This window comes from Dipteris shenzhenensis, chromosome 11 (assembly GCF_047967505.1).
Source record: "Dipteris shenzhenensis isolate YYH24624 ecotype China chromosome 11, Dip_SZ_1.0, whole genome shotgun sequence".
Classification (NCBI taxonomy): Eukaryota; Viridiplantae; Streptophyta; class Polypodiopsida; order Gleicheniales; family Dipteridaceae; genus Dipteris; species Dipteris shenzhenensis.
Genome location: NC_141606.1, coordinates 47,174,109 through 47,198,254, shown reverse-complemented (window position 1 = coordinate 47,198,254; position 24,146 = coordinate 47,174,109). Strand labels below are relative to the sequence as shown.

The 24,146-nt window shown below is 42.1% G+C and overlaps 1 protein-coding gene across 2 annotated transcripts in view; it reads right to left on the bottom strand.

The window, feature by feature from the left end:
* Positions 1-23,516, bottom strand: part of LOC147897093 (uncharacterized) — a 43,825-nt gene extending 20,309 nt beyond the window's left edge. Inside the window, exons 1-10 of one of the 2 annotated variants that reach the window (XM_087381729.1) lie at positions 23,105-23,516; positions 22,615-22,962; positions 19,075-19,391; positions 18,549-18,604; positions 11,862-11,980; positions 11,485-11,624; positions 10,969-11,061; positions 10,774-10,821; positions 10,586-10,684; positions 10,307-10,459 (exon numbers count right to left, since the gene is read on the bottom strand). In XM_087381729.1, coding sequence (XP_087237855.1) covers positions 10,307-10,459; positions 10,586-10,684; positions 10,774-10,821; positions 10,969-11,061; positions 11,485-11,624; positions 11,862-11,980; positions 18,549-18,604; positions 19,075-19,391; positions 22,615-22,948 — 1,359 coding nt within the window. In that variant the 5' untranslated portion in view covers positions 22,949-22,962; positions 23,105-23,516. The remainder of the gene's footprint in view (positions 1-10,306; positions 10,460-10,585; positions 10,685-10,773; positions 10,822-10,968; positions 11,062-11,484; positions 11,625-11,861; positions 11,981-18,548; positions 18,605-19,074; positions 19,392-22,614; positions 22,963-23,104) is intronic. The other variant, XM_087381728.1, reaches the window with a different exon arrangement.
* Between the last annotated feature and the right edge of the window lie 630 nt (positions 23,517-24,146).

Here is a 24,146-nt window from a genome sequence, read left to right as displayed (position 1 = left end):
GGAGTGGAGGATAGGAGAGTGGAGAGTAGAGAGGAGAGTGGAGGCGAGTAGACGAGAGAGCAGGCTGCAGAGAACAAAGACATGAAACGGCGCAAAACGGTGAAAAAACCCGATATTATGATTTTTTCAAAAAATAGGAAAACAAAAACGACGCTTTGGCCGAATCTATTTTCCCAACGTTTCCATTTCCGTTTCTTGCCGACAAAACACCGTTTTGTGCGACTATGCTACAAGCCCTCGCCATGTTGTGCCATCTGTTCGGGATACCTTGCCATGTGTCACATGTCGCCTAGAGCCTCTCTGCCATGTGGCACCTCTAACCAGACCTAGATCCAAGAGTTGTTGCCCTCACCATCCATCCTGCACAATCTTGCCATCATAGGCAACCTCTAAAGCTCTTCCAGGTATGTCTTGAGCACTGCTGCCCACATGACAGCCTTGCTGCTGTCCATGTGGCAACCACCTCTTCTCTCTTGGCTGTGAAGTGTTGCCCATGTAGCAGCCCTTGTTGAGATATCGAGCTCCACTCGTGATATGCCATGGTGACCGTTGTGCATTTATGTCATCGACTTGTTAGCTGCAGATGCGGTTGGTACACCGCCCACGAATAATAGCTAGATGACAACTATCCTTATGTACTCTAGTTCGTGGCTCAATTAGTATGCCACCTTAGTTAGCTGAGTTTGGTTTGAGACCCACATATAGGGTTCTCCTATTTCTTTGTACTAGAGTTCTTTTGGCTTTCACAACTAAGAAGAGAAAAACTGTTTTCAGTCTCCACCTTTGTGTGTATTTCCCTATTGTGTATGTGAGAAAGCCGCAAGTGAGACTCCTTCCTTCTCTCCCACTATCTTCACATGGTATCAGAGCCTGATTCGTGGTAAGGAGCTCAAGAAAGCAAACCAAGTTTTCGGTGTCCTCGTAAGAGGACCAATGTTGCTTTCCTTTTTCGAGTTTGGGAGCAAATCTCTGCAGATAGCACAGCCGAAAGTGCAAGAGTGCACTATCTCAGATTGAGACGCCCTTCGCGATGTGGCGAGAGGATAGTATATACTGCGGAATAAGGACGAAGCACTTGGTGACTTTATTTTTCTGGTTCAAGGCCATTTCGAGGCCCGTTTTGAAGGCGAAAGTTCTTCGCAGGCACTCAAAAAAAAACCCAATTTTTGCTGGTGCGATCACTGCTCTGCAAGTCGGTGAAAAGTTGCCGCAGAAATTACATCGTATGCCTGTGCACAGAGATACTGGGAGTTACAGAATCATCCTTATTGCCTGTTGATGCAAAATCGTCACTAGGAAGTGACTGTGTGGTCAAATACCACTTTCGTCAGTTTTGCAGATTTCCCGTGTGAGGCAGAAGTTGTGTTTTTTGCAGTGACAATTTTTTGCAGTGTTCTATAATGGCGTCTGATTCTCTTTCACAGATTGTCACTGAAAAGCTTGACAAGAACAACTTCCTAGCATGGAAGTTTAGAATGATGAATTTCCTTATGAGAAAAGGCTATTGGGAGTCCATTACAGGAAATAAAGGAGACCCAGTTCTTGATGCAAGATGCAAGGAAAATGAAAAGAACAGGATTTGTGGAGACTGGTGATAATACTGCACATCCTATTGTGCAGATTGGTAAAATTCCTTTGTCTATGCAGGATGGCAAAAAGAAATACATCTCTGATGTATTTCATGTCCCAAATATCACCAAGAACCTGGTTTCTGTTGGTCAAATGGTTGAGCAGGGCTTGCAGGTCAGATTTAATTCTCATGGATGCTTTGTTGAGGATATGAAAAACGGTCGCTTGATAGCAAAAGGAAAGAAGAAGGACCGGATGTTTACGTTGGATGCGGACATGCCTGAACTGAGTGCAGCAATGTTTGCACATGGAACCGGTGTAGTTGCAGATATTGATATCTGACATAAACGCATTGGTCATGTTAATGTACAGCGACTTAAATCAATGCAAGCTCAAAATATTGTTGCAAGATTGCCTAAATTCAAGGTTGCAAAAATGCATAAGGTATGTGAAGCCTGTCAATTTGGAAAACAGGCAAGGAAACCATTTCCTAAGCATGTTTAAGAGAGTAAGAAGCCATTGGAATTAATCCACTCTGATGTGTGGACTACTATAGCTGCATCTATTGGAGACTGTCATTATTTTGTCACTTTTATTAATGACTATAGCAAAAAAGTTTAGGTGTATTTTATGAAAAAGAAAAGTGAAGTCTTTGGGCATTTCAAAGCTTTTAAAGCTATGGTTGAAAAAGAAACAGGCCTGCAAATAAAATGCCTAAGGTCAGATGGAGGGGGAGAGTACCTCTCAAATGAGTTTGCAAGATTCTAGCAGGAGCATGGCATAAAGCACCAATATTCATATAGTCATACCCCACAGCAAAATGAACTTGCAGAAAGAAAAACAGGCATATTGGAGAGGTTTCTCGAGCCATACTAAACGAAAAAGACCTTCTAGATTATTATTGGACTGAAGCAGTTGCTACAGCAGTTCAAATAATGAACAAGACTCCCACTGCAACAATACATGGCATGACACCAGAGGAGATGTATACAGGTAAGAAACCAGATATTTCTCATTTGAAAATTTTTTGTTGCATTGCCTATGTTCATATGTCTGATGAGTTGAGGTCCAAGTTGGATCCAAAAGCTGAGAAGTGCATCTTTATTGGTTATTCTTTGTAACAAAAAGGATATAGATACTATAACCCTTCTACTCGTAAGTTTACAGTGAGCAGAGATGTTCTTTTTGATGAGATGAGTAGCTGGTATAAACCAGTAAATGTGATTGATTATGTAGATGCACAAAATGATAATGCTGCACAAACTTCACAACAGCAATCACAAAATATTAGTGGACCTGCAGTGTCCTCTAGCAGTGATTCACATACTTCGCCATGGACAGACAGATTGAGATCAGGAGAATCTCCTCAAAGCAATGCAGATAGTGGTATGAAGGTATCACGAAAGGAAAAGAGAAGATAGATCAGCCCATGTTTGATGTGAATGCAGGTCACTCTTATGTGGATGGTCAATCCAATGGCTCAGAACAGAGCATCGATGATGAGTTGGGTATTCCTTCTGTTGTTACACCTGGAGTAAGGAAGACCAAGAATGTTTTGAGAGCACCTGAAAGTGAGCCTATTTTGCGCAGGTCTACCAGAGCTAGATACCCTGTGGATAGGCTAAAATATGATGGATTTACAGCCATTCACTATGCCTATATGGTCAAAGTGATACAAGAATCAGAATCCACTTCTTTTGAGCAAGCCATGGAAAAAGAAAAATGGAAGAAAGCCATGGATGACGAAATGGATGCCTTGGAAGCAAATGCTACATGGAAATTGGTAACTTTGCCTAAAGACAAGAATGCAATTGGGACTGTAAGTGGGTTTATAAGGTCAAGCACAATGCAGATGGTTCTGTGAACAGATACAAGGCAAGATTAGTTGTCAAGGGGTATGCACAGACATATGGCATTGATTATGAAGAAACATTCAGTCTGGTTGCAAGGATGGCAACCGTAAGAGCAGTCATTGCTAAGACTGCATCAAAGGGATGATGTTTACATCAGATGGATGTAAAGAATTCCTTCTTGCATAGTGATTTGCAAGAAGAGGTCTTTATGGAGCAGCCACTAGGTTATGTTCATGCTGTTCATCTTGAGTTTATTTACTGGTTGAAGAAAGCCTTGTATGGCTTGAAGCAAGCACCTAGAGCATGGTCTGACAAGATAGGACAGTATCTTGTTACTATTGGCTTTCAGATTTCCAAGGCAGATTTCTCACTTTATGTGAACAAAACAGAGAAAGGTACTATGCTGCTTGTCATTTATGTTGATGATTTGATCATCACAGGTGATAGTGATGAAAATATCCTTCACGTGAAAATGCTATTGAAGCAAAAGTTTGAGATAAAGGATTTGGGAGAGCTGCGTTATTTCTTGGGCATTGAGATGATTAGATCACCAAGTGGGATACAGCTCTTGCAAAGGCAGTATGGTGGGCTGGTAGTATTTCTGATAGACGATCTACCAGTGGATATGTGTTCTCTTTTAGGAGTGCTGCAATCACGTGGAGCAACAGGAAACAGCCCACAGTCGCCTTATCGAGCACAGAGGTTAAGTACAGGGGTGCAGCAATGGCTGCATGTGAGGTAGCTTGGTTGCATAAGCTACTTTATGATATGCATCAATCTATAGATGGGCCAGTTGTCATTTATTGTGACAACATGAGCAGTATACACTTGGCAAATAACCCAGTCTATCATGCTAAAACAAAGTACATTGAGGTGCATTATCACTATGTGCGAGAGAAGGTTTTACTAGGTCTTATTGATCTAGTTTATGTCAGCACAGAGGATCAAGTAGCTGACATATTCACGAAGGCATTGGGCGCAGAGAAGCTGCACAAGTTCAGAGACCTGCTTGGTGTGCAGGAATTGGGATTGAGCTCGAGGGGGAGTGTTGAGATATCGAGCTCCACTCGTGATATGCCAAGGTGACCATTGTGCATTTATGTCACCGACTTGTTAGCTGCAAATACGATTGGTACACCGCCCACGAATAGTAGCTAGATGGCAGCTATCCTTATGTACTCTAGTTCGTGGCTCAATTAGTATGCCACCTTAGTTAGCTGAGTTTGGTTTGAGACCCACAGATATGATTCTCCTATTTCTTTGTACTAGAGTTCTTTTGGCTTTCACAACTAAGAAGAGGAAAACTGTTTTCAGTCTCCATCTTTGTGTGTAATCCCCCATTGTGTATGTGAGAAAGCCGCAAATGAGACTCCTTCCTTCTCTCCCACTATTTTCACAGCCCTCCCCCTCTCTTTTCTTTTGCCCACATGGCAGCTATGTTACTGCTCATGTGTCAGTCTCTCAAATCGTAGGTTCACCCCCCTGCTCACCTCATATGAGGGCTTACAGATGGAGAGGTGACCTTTCCAACAAGCAAACTCTCACTGAGCAACCTGTACCTGCCTCATCTGTACACAACACAACAGAGCAAGGTTGGAGGTCATCCCAAGCTGAGTTGAGCCCTTGGCTCAGCTTGGGGGGTTAACTTCAACAAAAGAGCTTATTAAATTACGCACAAGCCACGATGGAATTCTCGAAGATGAAGACTTTTGCCACTATACCAATTAGAAAGACCTCTTACTCCAACTTTGCACCCTCAGCATTGACACCCAGCCCCTATGCATTGCATTATAAGCAAAGGATCATATATGATTCACAAGAACAAAATATACTTTTACAACGAGTGAGAGAGCTCAGAAGTATGGTTACAACTCTTGATAGGGAAGTGAAGGAGAGAGCAGAAAATGCTAGGCAGGACATCATTGTAGAGGTAATACAAAAGAGCAGTACATCTCCACCAGCACCAACACTTGTCCCCACGATCAAAGAGATGATCACCACTCAAGTAGCGCAGCAAAGAAAAGAAGAAGAAAGACTTTCCTAAAGGAAACGAGCTAATCAAATGCACATACTATGGAAAAGAAGGCCATCACGAGCAACACTGCTATAAGAAGGCCTATGTTCTAGAGACCAAGAGAGAGCAAGTGTGTGAAGTTGAGGAAACCCCTCCGACTGAAGAACTAGCAAGAAAATGGCCCCATGGGCATTTTGAAGTTGGACCCTATTTTGTCATGCCATGTGTGGGTGACAGTTTCTATTTGTGGTCATGTTCTATGTGGGTGACCAATATAGAGCATTGTCCTATATGGGTAGCTCGTTTTGTTTGTTGTCCGATTTCTTGGTTTTGTATTGTGAGAACATTTGTTTCTACACATGACTTCTTTCCTCCTTAGCTCACGTGAGGGATTGTTGGCAACGTGATCCTCGGAGGTCCTCTTGGTGTTATTTTATGTGGGATCTTATATGTTATGTGTGGAGCTTTGGAAGGCTATGTTTGTGATGGGTTGTTTTAGGAAACCTAGACGTGGCAACTTTGTGTGCACATGGTTGAATGGCAACTTTGAACCAACCAATAACACTATTGCATGGACGTGGGCCAATCAACAACGAAGCATGGCATGAGCTAAAGAAGGAAAGTCCCACTCTAGTACCATGTTAGAATGCATGGTGAGAGGCAGATAGAGCCAAGCAATTACATGACGAGCACAAGTGTTGAGGCACACGTGACACGAATGATGCAATGGATTGATAGAGAATTAAGTAAAATGGGCCTCATTTATAGGCTGGGCAAGGCCTTATATTCTACCTCACATGTGAGACCATAGAAGGAGCTCACATGTGATGCCACACTGATATCAAATCTAGATTCTAATCTAGGACTTGGTCCACTTGCACAAGTGGGTCAAGGACTCTTCACACCCACAAGTGGAGGACACTCACACTCACACACACTTAAACTCCCAATCCTCACCACTTGCCCTCCGTAAGCCCAATCTGTGCCCCCTCTTTCTTTGTCCTCCCGCCTTCTCCCTCTAAAGTCCCAATGCCCCCTCGATGCCCAAGCAAGGGCATGGCTTTGCCCTCTCCCTCTCAGTCTCTGACTACTTCCTCGCAGTCCTAGCTCAACTCTCTTCTGACACAAGGCATAACTCCCACGAAGCAAGTGGAGGTAGGTGGTTGTCTTTCCACAGAGATTGAGGCAATCTCTCATTGAATGAGGGCAAGGGCCCGAATGGCGGAGACACACTAATCCCAAAATCGTGGCGAGAGGGACTAAGCATATCTCTAGGGCCCCCAATTGGTATGGATAATTTTGTAGGACCTGGGTGTCCCTCAAGGTTCGGTTTTTCCAACCATCCCTTGGCTGCTATCGATGCGGAATTTACAGAGCTGGTTGTGAAGCCCTTCTTCAAGCTAAGACAATGTGGGACCCAATGGCTAATGAGGCTCTCGACTCGCTTGAGGGACATAGGATCAAGGTATTGGGCTGCTTGGGCAAGGACTAGACCATCGAATCAGCTCCAATCTTGATAGGGCAAGAGGGGGCGCAACGGTGCCTATGATTATGGAAGGGCCGGCCTATTCAAGAGATTCAAAGGGATCCGGGTGAGTGGTTTTAGCCCTATGAATAGGGCACTCGAAGAAGGTAGAGGAGGTTCCCTTCTTCTTGTACACGTCTTCAGCTAGCGTCGACAACTTGACTCCCTCCAGAGAGCATTATTAGATGAGGTTATCTCCTATTTTTGGTCATGTCTATGGTCTAGATGCAAGCCACGAAAGGTCTATTTTTCCTTGATGGTGGCGCATGGAGGTTTGCCCATTGGCCCTTGGATGGAGCAACTGCAAATAGATGGCAATTGCCAAGTTTTGAAGACGATCCTGCATTGTCTCTAGGGCTTCCCAATAGCACAGAGGTTCTTTCCTCCAAATTGTTGTCAACAAGCAAAGGATGCAGAGAGACTTCACTTGGGGGATGGTTATGGAGAGGGGTCATGCCTTCTCCATTGATCCAGCCTCTACAACCTATAAGATTCAAGGCCAATGGGTATTCAAGAAAGAGGCACAAGATGCAATGCCTCCTTCCCTCCCACGCCCTTTGCCTTTGCCAAAGGATAGTGTTTGGGAGATGATGACAAGCATCACTGTCTGGAAATCAGGGTTGCCCACTACAGTCTTTTGGTGGGAGGCCATCAAGTTCCCCCAACAACCACCCTTGTAGCCATCTGGCAAGACGTCATTTACACCTTGAGCACCATTGGGAAGCATGAGACTTCAAGATCTAGGGTGGCCATCACAAGGGAGGAGCATTTTGCAAGGCTTGGCCCACAAGAATCGTTTATGTCTTTACCGAGCGTGGTATTCGTTGGATGTATTTGCCTCCACCCTTCTTCTTAGCCCCTTTTCCAGAGATTTTGTAGGCAATGAGCTGGGCTCTTTGGAAACAGGCTGGTTCTTCTAACCAATTGTTTTTTCAATTTTTCCTTGATCAGATTCTTTCGGATTGTTAATTTGTATGGTTGGTTTCTGAAGCATTAATAGAAAATTCTCTATGTATGTGTGTGTGTGTGTGTGTGTGTGTGTGTGTGTGTGTGTGTGTGAGAGAGAGAGAGGCAAGCGGGGGAACTGAATTCAAGATGGTTTCCCTCATGGGGTTCACAGATGGGGCATTTACCTTTTATTTGACACATTACTCTTTTTTACTTTTATAAAAGAGAGAGGGGGAGGGAGAGGGAGAGGGAGACACACACAGAGAGAGAGAGAGAGAGACGCGTCCACACACATACACAAACAAGAAAAAAATAGAGAGCTTCTCAAATCAAGCTTTGGAGCAGAATGTGAAATTGAAGGCTAACAATGAACACTGAACTAACCAACGTAGTGTTCAAAGTTTAAACAAAATAAATAGATAGACTTATTTGACGTCTGAGTTTGGTAAAATGAAACATGGATCTCCTTGGAGTAAGCCAAGGCCCAATATTCAAAAACAAAAATTTATATACTACATATAATGGTTAAATCATCCTGCACAAGTGAATGCTCATGCAAAAGGCTGACCAGGCATTGTCCAAATGGCATACATGAGTACACATTGCATGTACATCAATGTATGTCATATTTAAAATTTCATGCTGCATCTGTCTTCTTCAGAATCACTTTTTGCTTTTCTCAAAAATGTTGTACTTGCTCAGGGGTCTATAATATCTGCTGGTATATTCAGATGTATGGTGAATCTCAAAATGTGCTAATCTTTTATACAATATAATGCTCAAAAATAGGTCCCCCTACAGACGAAAAAATACCTTAAGCCAATTAATTAGTAGGGGGAGGGGGGGAATGGTATAAAGGTCCCAATAAACCTAAGGTTGTTTGGGAGATGAGGGTTATGCCAAGTGTCATCTGTTCTGAGAGGTTCTGGTGCCTTCCAGAGTTTTCGCAGCAGCTCGCACAGGGTATAAGGGAGGGGTGGGAGAGCGAACCCGATTTGCTTACACCTCACACCTGCTCCACTCTTCCTCATGCATCCATCTCCTGCTCCTTGTGCCTGCCTCCTCCACTCTTTCTCACACATCCATCTCCTCCTGGTTTGTGTGCCTGAATCTAAGCGTTGGTTAGACAAAGGATGGTGGGGCTGAGCTGCAGGGAGCAGGCCGAATCAACAGAGCGGAAAGGGGGGGCTCTGAGCTGGAGGGAGAGAAGGGAGGGAGAAGGGTATGAGTGGAGAGAAAGGAAGGAAAGGGGAGGGGGCTGAGTCGAGGGAGAGGAGTGGAAGGGGAGGAGAGGCTCAGTAGAGGAAGAGGAGGGGCCGGGGGGAAGGGGGGGCGGAGTGGGGGGAGAGGAGCTAAGAGAGAGGTGTGGAGAGGCACAGGGAGGATAGGTTGAGGCAGCAGCAAGCGAGGTGGAGGCAGGCAGGGTGGACGAGGGGAGGGAGGATGCAGTTTACATTAACTATAATATAACTTAGGCTAATGAAGCCTGCAAACTACTCACCTTCCTCTCCCAGGCGAACCTCTCACCTTCCTCTCCTACCAGAACCTCTCACAGATCAACCTCCCAGAATTTTTTTTCAAAAAAATAGCTTTGTCTGCAAGTGGTTTGAGTTGAATTGGATGTGTCTTAGAATAGATGCAAATTTTTGAAGATAGGAGAGTGAATAGTGACAAGACAAAACAAAACACCCCCCAAAAGAGAAAACACTACACAAGCTTTTTTTCTTGGCACATCATGTAGAGACTTGAATTGAGATCCTACAGTCTAGGACTAGATCTAATTTGTAGAGTCCGCAAGGGTACATGATCTCGCCTAGCACATTTGTTGTAGATGTTTCTGACATAGGCTCTCTTAGATCTCTTTTACCTGGTTGCAAGTTTGGGGTATTTACTGCATTTTCTTTCACAAATGTATAAGATCCAAACAAGCACGCACATAAATATCACTTTTTTTTTTAATGCAAGCTTCAAGCAAGTTACTCAAACTACAATGTTTCTCCTTTATTAAAGGTTAATCTTGAGACGATTTGCAGAAAAGATTGACCTGATGATGCAAGTTCATTTATTTTCTTGATAATGAGAAAAGGACCACAGGTCCAACTGTTAAGTTTATGGCCGACCTAGCAATCAGACTTCACTGCAGATACAAAAGGCAAGCTTGGTCTAGGATGGCAGACACAGTTAGATATCTGCTATTTGAGTTTCCTATCAGTTTCAGAATCAGATGCTAAGATCCAGACATGTGGATGTTTTCCTTCTTATTTCCAGATATTGTTATGGTCTTTGTTCCTCAACCACCAAATATTTTGATCACAGTAAAGATCATTTAATGTTGCACTCAATTCATTGAAATGAGTCAACTGCCATTAAATGATACCAAAATCCACAAATAGTTACCCGTTGTTCCAACCACGCATTGTGATTGCTCAGCTCCTTCTTCTGATGCTCCATTTCTTCTAATCGATTCTCAGTAGACTGCAACACCCCCTTCTGGAATTCAAAGGCCTCTAATAACTCAATGAACCGATTGGTTTTTTCTCTAGCTTCCACCTGAATTCATCAAACAACCAAGTAAAAAACAAATCTGATATATTGCACCAAACAAGGAAGTAAACAAGTCACTGATGCCAGTAAGCATGTTAATTCAAATACCCCAGAAAAAGATTTCAATACTACCTTGGCTGCTTCAAAGCACTTTCGCAATTCAATCACCTCTTCTTGAGAACTTGTTAATGCCTCATTTGCAACATCTGAGGGAGTCCTGATGTTCTGTTCCTGAATAAATAACATAAGATTGAAGTTAGAAATGTAAAACTGGATCCAAGGAACATCAGATATTGTACCCAAACCTGATTTTTCAGTACCAATTTCTCAATTTGCTCTTTCATGGCTTGCAATTGCCCAGTCCTCGCCTAGACAAACACAGCAATGATTTAGCAACACAGTGCTTTAAAGGGTCATTTGTCTCATAAAACAAATTATCTTCTCTAAGGTACACAAGAAACAATAGCATCACAAACAAAGTTCGTAATCAAAAACTACTGATAGAAAATGGTTACATGGTAAAGAGTCCGGTATTCTGCAGCTTCCATCCTAAGTCGTTCTGCTTCTTCTTCTTGTGCTTTAATCAATGAAGAGGCATGCCTCTTCACCTATCACAAAGCAATAGAAGTTACAACTTTCCTTGTCCACCATCGATGCACATAGAAAAGCCATCCAGGTCTAAACTATAGATGAATTCATATTCATCCAGTCTAGCAGACTATCATTGTGTGCACCAAATAGGCTCCAAAACATTCAAGTATGCTTTCCAAAGAAAGTATTGTTTTGAGACTTCTCCGCTTGGTTTGAGAGTCTCACTTATGGAGGAAGCAAAATAAATGCCATTAGTAGAGCAAGGACCCCTACAAGTTAAATAATAGAATCCACCCTAGGGAAAAAAAAAAGAAATAATATTATCCAGAAATCAAGCCAAACAAAAAGAGCAGATTGCAGTGCAATGACAATAAAGAGTCATTCAACACCATAAAGAATCAGAGCCATGAAATGCCATCAGAAGAGAAGAGGAAAGGAACCTTGTCCAGCTCCATTGTTGCCTCACGAGCTGCAGCAACAGCCTTTGCAGCTTTGGCACTTTGACTATGAGCCTCCTTTGAAGCCTCCTTGGCCATTTTGGCCCTCAGTTGATCAAGCTCTTTTATCTCATCTCTTGAAGCTGACAGTTCATCGTGACAAAAATTCCAATTGCTTAGTGTCTTCATTTGGTGGTGTAGAGATCCATATGTAACACCTATCTAATTACCATCATGCTTTTACTTTATATACAGTCGAGTTCCATCATGCCATAACCATTAGATGTCATAACAACCAGTAGTATTCAATCAACTAGTCAAATATAAGCTCCCTGACTTGAAAGGATAAGAAAAGAATAAAGGAAAGTTTGGCAACGCACAGAATGCTATAAGATGTTCTAGCTCTCGAACTCGTGAATGAAGGCCAGCTGCTGCAGCTTCAACCTCAGCAAGATATTTCCGTAATGCTTCAGTCTCCTGCTCACTTTCCATACGTGCACTGCTCTCACAGCCATCAGGGTATGTGTGAGCAAACCCCTTCTAATCAATAGAACATTAGGGAGCAACATTACAAGACAGACTTAGGCAGAAAAAAGTCTTCAAGGTGATCTCCTTTTAAAAAAAATGAGTTTGTGCCTCCAATTAATCAAAGTATGAAAGACTTGTAGCTGAAGGTATATTAGTAAAAATAAGCATGAGTGTGTCATATTACTACCCATCAGGACGTTTTCCAAGAGATCTCGCATGTTGACAGATTTAAAGGAACAACAAATGCTTTAATGGAATAATTAGAAAGCATATAAAACTGTGCATATCATAGAATCTAGGAAAAATCGGATCCCAATGGAATCCAGCATAAGTATTTGTCTAATATGTTGGAGGGCAAAATTCTGGAGATTTCAGCAATGTGTGTCACTGCAAACTTTTCAAATCTTACCTGCACTACCCCTTTCAACATAGCAATTTTACTACACAATTTTACTGCAATTCTAGACCAAAATGAAAGCCTACCACCAATTTTGATCGATTAAGCATTGAGCCTTATCTGGAATTTCCAATTGGAATTATCCATGTATGTTTGAAGTCTGAAGATGCCTCTGCCCCATTGTTACCAATGATGGAAAGGAATTCACCGTATAACAATTTATATAGACACTGAAAAGTTGATATTCAAAGTGCTGATGTCATCACAAGAACCATAACTTACCTTTTACCAACTTCATGCATCATATCACCAAAAGAATCAGATAGTTAACCTTTGAGGGAAACATTACACTCCAGGGATTGACTCTAGAAATTCAGGAATATATGATTTGAGTAAACCCTAAAAGACAAAGGATATTCAAAGAAATGTGAATCTTCAATAAATTCATCAAAGAGTAAAACCGGCCTTGAAGGAAGACTCAATGATGGGCCTGTATTTGTGAAGCTGTGTTGAAGTTTTGAGACGCACTGAGAGAGAGAAAGAAAGAAAGATATATTCTGCAGAAGCCCTCACAGGACTATGAGACAAAGTACACATCCAAAAAAGGGAACCCCTTCATCTTTTGAGTGTCAAAGAGAGTCAAGGAGTGCACAAGCCATCTCAGCTCGAATTATTTAGCATACTACTAAAATCTAATATATTATGAAGTGGCCTTTATTACATCATTTTTAGACTGAGAGTCTTTGGGTCTAGGATTGAAGTCTCTGATTAGTGCTATACCATCTCGATAAGAGAGAGAGAGAGAGGAAGGGTTGTCTGTATGCAAAGCAAGGGCTTTGCTCTGTTGGATAGTAGACCAATTCCACTATCCCGTCCTCGATCAAATCACGCACATAGTGATACTGAATCTCTATATGTTTTGTGCGCGCATGAAACACTAGATTTTTAGCAATGGCCATGCAACTTTGATTGTTGCACCTGAGCACAGTTGCCTCATCCTCTTGCACTCGCACGTGCCATAAGATCTTCCTCAGCCACACTGCTTCACAAGTAGCAAAACATGCTGCCTTGTACTCAACCTCGGTAGAAGACAATGCCACTGTTGGTTGTTTCTTACTGATCCAAGAGAAGATACCTGAACCTAAAGAGAAACAATATCCAAAAATTGATTTCCTGAAATCAACATCTCTAGCCCAATCTGAGTCACAATGACCAGCCAAGGAAGTGCCCGTACCATAAGTGATGCCATAATCAAGAGTGTCCTTCACATACCTGAGCACCCGCATCCCTGCATTCCAATGATTCTCCCGGGGCTTATTGGAGAACCTGCTCAAAACACTAACAGCAAAACTAATGTCCGGTCCAGTGTTGCACAGATAGATGAGACTGCCGACCAACTTCCTGTACTTCCCGATGTCTGCTAATGGTGAGGCATCCTCATAGCCTCGCATTTACCTCCATAGGTGTAGCTATCTCCTTGCACTCGGACATACCAAATGCCTTCAAGATCTCCCTCGCATGTTTTTGCTCAGAGATGAAGATCTTGCCTGTCTCTTGCTAGACTTCAATCCCCAAACAGTAGTGCATCAAGCCTAAGTCTGTCATCTCAAACTCTATGCTCAACGCCTTTCTAGTCTGCTCGATCATGTCTTCATAGAGTCACCTGTAATAAGGAGATCATCCACACTTCCATGGGTCATCTTAGTCACTAGCCCTACATTGTCACTAGCAGGACTTCTGGACATTACTATAGTAGTACCTAACTTCATTGACCCACTATAAGATTTCCCCACTATTGTGATGGCATCAGAGGTAGTAGCCCTCAAAGCCATCCCTTCAATAAGCCACCAATATAGGTTCTTGGAGTGTGACATCTCAAGGAAGGCAAAGTGGCAACAAAGTTGTCACATGTGCATAGGGCACAAGGAACACCTTGTCTAACACAAGGCTCCAAAGAGTGATTTTCCAAGATACGATTACTACCACTTCTAGCTTAGTGCTCCGTGCTTCATGAGAATAATACGCTTGCACATTAGCTAGCTTCTTCATCTAGGCAATCCTTCTCTATTGTTGTGCAAGCATGCCTACAAACTAAAGATTATCAACATCTTCTTTCTTGCATAAAAGAAAGGCAATCAGCAATGAGATGTTTGAAGAGTTTGAGGAACTAGTTGATCATAACTAATAGAATGAGGTATGATAGGCCAAACAATCCATGCACATGGCATAGGGGTTGATGGATGACAGTAGACACATAGGAACTGTCCTCTTCAAGCCCCCAAGTCACCTACATGTATAGGAAGAGCGGGCTGTACTGCAGCAGCAAAAGAACACACTCCCGATCCCATACTACTGACAGATGTGTTAGCCACTCCTATTGTAGGCTCTTGTCAGCTCATTTTACTTGAGCATTTAGGTTATTCAAGGTACTAGGCCTTCTCTGCACAACTATACTATGAGGCAAGTCTGCAAGCAAGGCTATGATGCCTCTTTAGAATTTTGGGCCAATACCGATGATCAAGAAATGAAATAAGATCCACACATTCTAGTGATGACTTTTCATCATTGTAAAACTCAAACTTTGCTGATGTAGAAGCTATTGCAATAGGCATATTTGTTGTTGCAGCAATAGAAGCTGAGTCAACACTAATATAGAGGACAATTTTGTATATTTAACTACCATTTCCTGCCATTGCTGTTTGTTTCCATGCATGGATTTCATTTTGGGTCATGGACAGAATATCACCACAGAAATCATGCTGTGAATTGTTTTGTTCATGCTGGAGACTGTCTAAGGCTCTGTGTCAAAGGCTTAGCCAATCTATGTCAAGAAGCTTTACACATTGAAGGACATTGAACTGCTTCACTGTGGCAGGCTTGCTGAATCTGAGCAACTGAAGCTTTAATTGCAATCTGCAGTGCCTGTAGGTGCTGGCTCACTGTGGAGCAACTGCTAAACACCATAAACTAAGCACGAATGGCCTCCCAAAAGACGCTTTGTGGCTTGAAGCCTTGGCAAGAAGGCCTCGTGGTCTATATAGAGAAACAATAGGGTTTGCAGTGGAGCGATCAAAAATAGACGATACTCAGATACAACTGAAGAACGGAACTCAGAAAATATAGTGCCTGTCGGTAATATGAAAAACTGAATACAAGAACCTCAAGCCGTCGTGTCTCAAGGACCGTGGCTGAGGCGAATCAAAAAGATGATACCATGTAGAGAAACGGTAGAAAAGATAGCAACAGAGGGAGCAAAACGCAGTCCTCCGAGTAGCTCGATGATGACGAAGATGATGAAGGGCTGGAGCTGCCCTGGAAATGGCTGCAAACAGCATGCTTTGAGGAAGGAACCTTCAGGCTATCTGGAATAGCAACATGATGAAGAAAAGGAGCTCATCTGGCTGTAGATTTAGAGGTGTATGCGCAGCAGAGGATGAGGAGATGTGGAAGCTTGTCGGCAGCAGTCTGGAGGTAGGAGAGGATGGCAGCAGATGAAGAGAAGTGGAAGCTCGTCGGCAACCACTCAGGAGCAGATCTAGAGCAGCAGCTGGAGGTCCAAGGCTAGATCTAGAGGAGAGGAATAGAGGGGCAGAGGATGGAGCAGGCATAATAGCCAGATCTGGAGCAGGAGGGGCTGCAGCAAAGGATGGAGGAGGTGAGGAGCAGCTGCAGGTCCTATCACTGAGAGTGAGGGGGTAGGGAGTCTTTTATAGGCCTGACCCAGGAGGTCGGCCAGCTGGTTGATCAGTTCCTAGGTCGGTGGGCTGGCCAGCTGGTCGGCCAGCTGGTCGGCCAATTCTGGTCGGCCAGTTCTGGTCGGCCATTTTTGGCCTTTCTAGCCACTTGTTTGGCCCTGCTGGCTGTCCTTTTGGCTGGCCTGTTTGGTGCCTTTTGTGCCTTTGGCTGGCCTTAATGCCCCTAAAATAGGGAATGCTGATAGGTAGTATGTTTGCCCCTAAAGTGGGGATTGTAATTGCTTAACAGTCTATCTGTGTGATATTGAAATCAACTGAACTGAAGCTGCCACTATGGAGTTTCTGCTCATCAACGTTGTCCTTGTTATGTCATGCTTTGAGGATGGAGAGGCCAATTTCCAAAAGAAGCTACCATGAGCTTATCAAAGATGCAGCCTCTGTGGGGCTTATGCAGAAAAACCATTCATGTCCAACCTGCGTGGTCAAAACAATCCTTTTTTCAAGCAGATTAACTTGAATTGAGAGGTCAAACAATGAGTTGTGAGACTGAAAAGTGTCTGTGCACTTATGAAAGCCTTGAGGCTTAACAAATGTTGGCCTTTTCCACACAGTTCTATAGCCCGAACATGAAGTGAACAAGAAGGGCCATACCACTGGACTCACTAAGGAGCAAATGTTGGAGAGGATCATCAAATCCACTAGCTCAGTGTGTTTTCATTCAGAAGTGTCCTTTTATAAGTGCATAGGGTTGGACTATCAGAGCAAGATGCTATACTTGTACGATCAGAATGCTTCAATTCCATGATGGTAGATGGTGGAAAGACCCTCGCCCATCACTCATAGGTTATCCATGGCGTGTTTGGCTTTATGGTGAATGACCCCTCAAACATCTTCCATGGGACCTAAGAGAGTAAGAAAGGACTGTTGCGACCGCCCCCTACAAGAGATTCCCTTTCTTTGACTATACAATCCAAAATGCTATACGATGCCAACTCCAAAGTTTATAAAAGAGACAAACTTCTGAAGCAATTTCCAAATGTCTGAGATGCCATCAACCATGGAGTTCATTCAACATTCTATTTGGGAATGCAGAGAGTCCATGCAACCCAAAACTTTACCTTCCAACCACTTGCAATGATCCAGCAAGATATCATGCATACCCTCATGGGCACTTGGAGTAGAGTCCAAGGCTCCTCATGTGCAACATGGCCAAGAGAGCAATCTCTATGAGGAAGCGGGACCATAATTTATTATTCACTCTCATAAAACATGGCCTCCATGGCACTTCCACTCTCTAGACAACCTCACTTAAAGTCTACTTGATGTATTTGAGGGTTTTCACAAGACTTCATGTATTTTGGACATGCTCCCCCCCCCCCCTAAAAAAGAACTTGTAAATTAGTATAGGACAACTTATAGATCATAATGAGAAAACCATCATTGATGAATCACAATCACATAGATTTACTTTTGTAGATATTAAACTTACAAATGAATAATTTCTAAATTCCAAGCTAAAGATGGTATGCCAAGCAGTCACAAGCTAGATTTCATGAGGTATGCATGTACGTCTCAATGGCTTTTGGGAACCCTCCCCAAAAAATGTTCAAAAACACTATTCCAAACTTGCAAAGGTGTGTCAAAACAAACAAATGCATTTCTTGGACTACGTCTGTAACTGGAAAGAAATGACACTTCCTAAGTGTGATACAATCACACATACTCAAAGAGTACATGGAAAGAAACAGCATTTTGTTGATTTGATCATTTCAAACTGCTGCATAAATCTGACATTGAACTGAACGAGAGCAAACTTCCCCCTGTTTCCTAGCTTGAGTTCCTGCAGGGACAGAGCCTCAGCCTGGCATCTCCAAAGCACTCAAATTGATCCTCATACACATCAAGGTAGTTTCATTCTTAAGAAACCTACTTACATAGTACAAAATGAGAAAATACCATCACCAACCAAAAAGGCAAATCAAAGTAAATTTCCCATGAAAAGCATCTAGCAATATTATTGTGGTGTAAGGGACATTAGGTATGAGGCATACAATGTTGTAACCAAGCATCAGAACTTTGAGACAATCACCAAAAGACCTTATAGAGCGATAATTTATAGTGACAGCTTTATCAAATCCAAAGGGTAGGAGCTAAAATACAAATAATCATTACTGAGATTGAAACGGATAACCATTACTGACAGTGAAATACAATTACTCATTACAGAGGGGTCAAAATAATCATTACTGAGAGTGAAACGAATTGCAATATGGCTCAAGTCTGAATTCTGAATTCTGTCTAGCAAATGAATGCAATCATCAATCAAGGATCCAGCTTGGAGGGTTTTAATTGCTCGAGGATTACAAAATATTACACAAAGGCTTCTTAGGTGCTTAGATTAGCAAAACCTTTTCTTAATATGTTAAAATTCAGCACAAATGCTTCACCTCTCAGAGGCTCGCAATGCAACTCGCAATTCTGAAATCCTCAACTGCAGGCCAACCTGTGTTGACAGATTTTATTTTGAGTGACTCAATATTTGGAAACAAAGTGCAAGAATTAATTAAAATATCAGAATTAGTTTGACATGTGTTGACAAATTTATTTTCAGTGACTCTATATTTACTGTCAAAATTAAATATCTGGGAGTTAAATAGAGCTGTGTCAACAGATAGTATTTGAACTTGAAATGCCAATGCTTTGATTAAATATGTGAAATAATGTGAGCAGTTTTATAGTGCAAACAGGATCAATTTACTATCAACAGAAGGCAAATTCACAGGCTTAACCCATAGCAATCCATGTCCTTCTCTTCTTGTGAAATAAATAGAGATAGAGGTGGATCGTCATGGAAGGAAACTGTGAATTTTTGCATTCAGTGGACACTCACGTATTTTACTAAACGGTTGCACTTTAAAAACTCTAGCAATCAATTCCAATTAATCTAGAGCATCTCAAGGTATTGTATTGCACCTCATCAACACTTGGTAGAACAGCATTGAACACATCATTTCGGAGGACCAACTTCCCTTCCTCATCCAGCCACCTCTTTGCCCTTTCTTTTTGGTGTGCTTCATGAAGTAATGAGCTTTCGACCTCTGCTAAGGTCCCTCTCGCTGAAGGAGGGACCTCCATTCTTGAACAAACTGCAGCATCTGAACCTGCCTCATTAGAAGAGTCACGCATTCTTTCTGCACCAGACACGCTGGCTTTGCAAGGTGTTGCAGAGTTATTTGGAGCAAATTCAGAAGAAATATCATCACTACGAGTGTCCCCAGCAGTTCCACCCTCTGCCAAATCAGAAAATTGCAATTAACTAAGACTAATGAAATTAAAAATATTAACCTAGTGTAAAATTAAGCAGAAAAGTTGGACTGGAAAGAGAGACCACAGTCCTATCATGATTCTATCACACATAAAAGACGCCCCAAAATTTTAATGAGAACACTTGAGGGTCAGAAAAGTGTTTTGAGAGACAGACAGAACGACAAGAGAGGAGACAGTTTGGAATTTTAGATTAGTGGCCCTATAGAACCAAGTGTCAGAGATGGGAGAAACAAGGTGAGAACAGGAGTGAGAAAGAGAAGTTAACATTGAAAGAGATTTGTTATTGGCATTTTAAAACAGATACAATAGCAATACATACATGCAACAATTGATTGGCACGGTAAATGCCTATGTCCTTGCTGGAGATATCCAGCCTTACAAATGAGAATAGAGAAACACTTAACATTCAAAAGCGATTAAAATTTCCTATAGAAAAGGAATTCACAGTACAAGTCACATTTTAGAAAGAGTAAGCAAAGATGCAACTTTAGGCATGTCTAAACGGGTCATCCTGTGAAGATTTCACAAACACAAAATATCTTTCCGAAAAAAGTTGCTTATTGCCACAGCTGACATCCATGCAACAAACCTTAAGACGATTGAGTTAAGTGCAAGCATCAGTAAATTATAATCTAGTTAACAAAAACATGTAAATGCACAAGAGGAAGGACGCTTGAAGATAACAAAAAAGAGATCAACAAATGGATCCGTTCAACTTAGTGACAAGATAGAGCAATTGTAAACTAGAGTGCTTATCTCTAGAGCAATTGCAAACAACAATGCTGATCCCTTATCTATATCCAAAGTAGATATTCGAGAAAGTTGTATTTTCTTATAAGGAAGACTTGGCTAAATCTTGGGCTACAAAGGATTTGTTAAAAGGGCCAACACAGGTAAGGGGGGAGCACTTCGCACCTGCACGCACTCTTGATACCTGCGTTGTAGAGAATTCCACCTATATCTTAATATACTATGATTGCATGGAGCTTCCTCACGTATGATTGCACGACGCTACAAGTGATATACCATTCTCACTACCCAAGCACTTACATGTCACTCTCTCTAGTCGTAATCTCTCGAATAGATGGATGTACGTACCCCTATGGCAATAGGTTAAAAGTAATGCCTATAGGGATTAAGTCAAGTCATGTCAATTTGCCATTAACGACTACAATGTGATCAATAAGGATGGTGCTACTAGTGGAAGGCCCTATGACCAAGTTAACAAATGCTGCCAAGGACAAGTGGAGGGCTATGTGGAAGAGGAACTCCTATTACAAAAAGATTCTCTAAGATGTATGGTGAAATGCTTTGGAGGCAACCAACATGTGAGAGGCACTTTCATTATCAACTTGTTTAAAAAGAATTTAGTGTTATGTATTGGATGCTCAAAGCCTTGAAGGATGCCAACTGTTCGTTAGTAATAGGTTCTTGTTACGCACTCTATATACCAAAAGTTCACCACTTCTCCCAAGGACACATATACTCAAAATGTTTTCATGGTTACACCTTGCCAACAAGGGTATTTTGGCGAGAAAAGAAGAGCAAAGATCTTCTCGCGATAATTACACACAAGGGGACAATGGCTGGCCAAGCAAAAGATAGGTGGATAATAAATACATATGGATATGTTTGACTCAACGTCTTTTAGAGAATCCATGAGAAGCCAAGGTCATGCTCCCATAATATGATCTACTCCTTGCCAAACAAATACATACAAAGGATTCTTATTAATGATCACATCAAACATTGACAAAAACTATACAAAAGACTTTTAAGCAATTGATAGAATGTCGAGGTTATCTAATAAAGCCTCCAAAAACAAGGATACATTATTTGGAAGCTTCAAGTTTGCAAGCTCAACATCTATGCAAAAGACTTTTGAGCATTTGATAAAATGTTGAGGTTCCTAATAAAGCCTCCATAAACAAGAATATATTACTTGAAAGCTTAAAGTTCACAAGCCCAAAATCAAGGTGATCTCCGAGTAGTAACATGTGATCTTGTACTAGAGACATGTCACATCACCTAAATTATGAAAGAGAAGACAAAGGGCCAATCAACAACCATGTCATGTCAAGCATAAGAGAAATCAAAGGCCTTGGAAACCGTAACTAACAAAAGCTTTTCCAAACTCATGTTATCGATACCCACGAAAGAAACTAGCTCAAGCCTAGGCTCCCCTATTAAGGATGAGTATTATGCTATAAAGACTATTTTCCAAAGGCAAGTACCAAGGAGATGATCAATACTAACCTCGATATATTTGGCAATCTGATTTGACTTAATGACTGTCAATAGCAAATTGACGTAAAATTCGTTTAAAAATGCTTGCCTTCAAATTTATTGACACAATTACCATTTTCATAAGCATGCTTATTCTAATGGAATAAATGAAATTAATATCACTTTGCTTCAAACACGCCAAGACGATTGATATTTGCCGATGGATGTAGCACTACCCCTGAATGTCATTCCAACACTACAAAAGTAGAATGTAAATTGCAACCCTTCTAAACAAACCAACTCTAAGTGTATAGTACCATCTCCAACTTTGGGGCCATTGAACAGAAACTTAATTGAAACAAGGTCCAATACCGATGAAGTACCTCTCTCTATATTTGGAAGGAGCACCATAAATCAATGGTGAACTTATGTGACCTTTGTAGGATCCAATCCAGCTGTGGGTTGGTTTGCCAATCCATTAATTGCAGATTGGCTGGTACCTCTTTTTTTAAATTTTTTATTTTTAAAACCACCATCTCAAGATCCTTTGATTGTAGAGAGGACCTCAGTATCACGACCCTTTGTTGCTTTAGAGGGGCAAAGCAAATTAGCTAGTCCGAATCTCTGGCTTTTTCGCAGGCCAAACAAACGTTTTATGTTGTTGCCAAATATTTGCAGAAATAGGCACCGAAAACCAATCGGCCACTATGCTAGAAACTTGCATGGGAGTTTGTGGGACGATGCGTTTATATAAGAGAGAGAGAGAGAGAGAGAGGGGGGCGATGGTTAGGGAGAGAGAGAGAGAGAAAGAAATTGAGGGTTTATCAGACCAAGGGCAACAAGCATTTCAGAAATGCAGAGCCTGAATATAGTCATAATCAAACAAACAATTTTACTTTTTGAAAATAACCTAACGAGAGAGAGGGAAGAGAGAAAAAGAGAGAGAGAGAGAGAACACACCAAAAGTCAAGTCTGAGTGAGTGGGTGAATCAGACACTGTTGGCTTAGAAAACATGCTTGAAACCGCTCTTCCTCTGACTCCTAGACCACTTGGAGCCTCCCACCAGTGATTTAAGAGCCGATTGTCGAAACTGTAATTGGAGTAATCAGGTGACAAGTTATCTTTAATACAGACCTCCCCGTTCAGACTTTTATGCAGATACACTTCACTCTGAAGAGAGCAGGCATTGTGCTTTTTGGACAATATTTCTTCGTGAGGCAGGGCTTGAGCTCCACAATGACATGTTTGATGTTGATTGCCGGTCTTGGCGTTTTGCAGAGCGGGTCCAGGCATTATCACTAAACAACCTGCAAACAGACGAGGTCAAAACAGCCAAGATGAGCATGCACAAAGATTCCTCCTTCAATTGACCTACAGGCTAGAAACACCAGATTGCACTGTTGGCAACTGCGATTCTCGGGTTGAAACAATCGGAGCGCGTGGATATACCGGCATACTGGCGTCCCCATCAAAGAATTTCTTGTCGCCACTTACTCGGCTTCAAAGTACAGAAATGAAAAAAAATCTTTGTCCCCTAAGTATCCAATTCGAATGAGAAAGAAACTTGCGGCTGCAGCGAAATCGATGAAGTGGAAACTGGAGAGCAGATGGGCACAGGAAAAAGCGCTAGTTGTGAATTGCCCGAGTGATTTGGGTGCATTCTATTGGGCAAGACGAGAAAGAAAAGCGGATGTGAGATGGAAATGGCGAGCAGGGGAAGAAGGGGGAAGGGAGGAAAGGGGGATGAGAGGAGGGGGTAGAGGAAAGACCTGAATGGGGGAACGATCATACGAAGGCGGAGGGTGCAATGCAGGAGGAGAAGCAAGTGCAGAGTGCCATAACTTAAGAGAAGAAGAAGAAGAAGAAGAAGAAGAAGAGGAGGAGGAAGAAGAAGATGAAGAAGAGAGAAGAAAAGCCTCAAATTTGTGTTTTGCGTTTTCCCGCCTCCCAATTCTCTTCTTACCCGAAATTTGTGAAATTTTTAAACACCCTCTTAACCCCTAGTTTTATCTCACCCCCTTGGCTGCTCTCTCCACCCTCAGAGATTTGACTCGCACAGTGTCTCTCCCACCCTCGTCTCCCTGGAAGGAAAAGAGAATTAGAATATATTTTTTAACGTCATGCCACCAAAGAGAATTAGAGTAGATTTTTTAATGTCATGCCACAAAACATCGTCTGCCTGGAAGGAGAAGAGAATAAGACTAGATTTTTTAACGCCATGCCACAAAACAGGGCCCTCATAGAATCACCCTGGGGGGAGAGATTCGACTCGTTTGCTCCAACTACCTCCATCAAATCTGAATCGTCCCTCATCCTAGGTTGGATCTATTAATCAACCCTCTCTCGTGATCTTCGTCCGTGTTTCCCTTGTTTTCAAAGAAGTCCATGTGTAAAACAGTCCATCTTTATGACACCATTCACTTTGACTGGGCATCGACTTGCTTCCAATACACTACATTCAATTGCCTCTGAACAATGGCAATCTATCCAA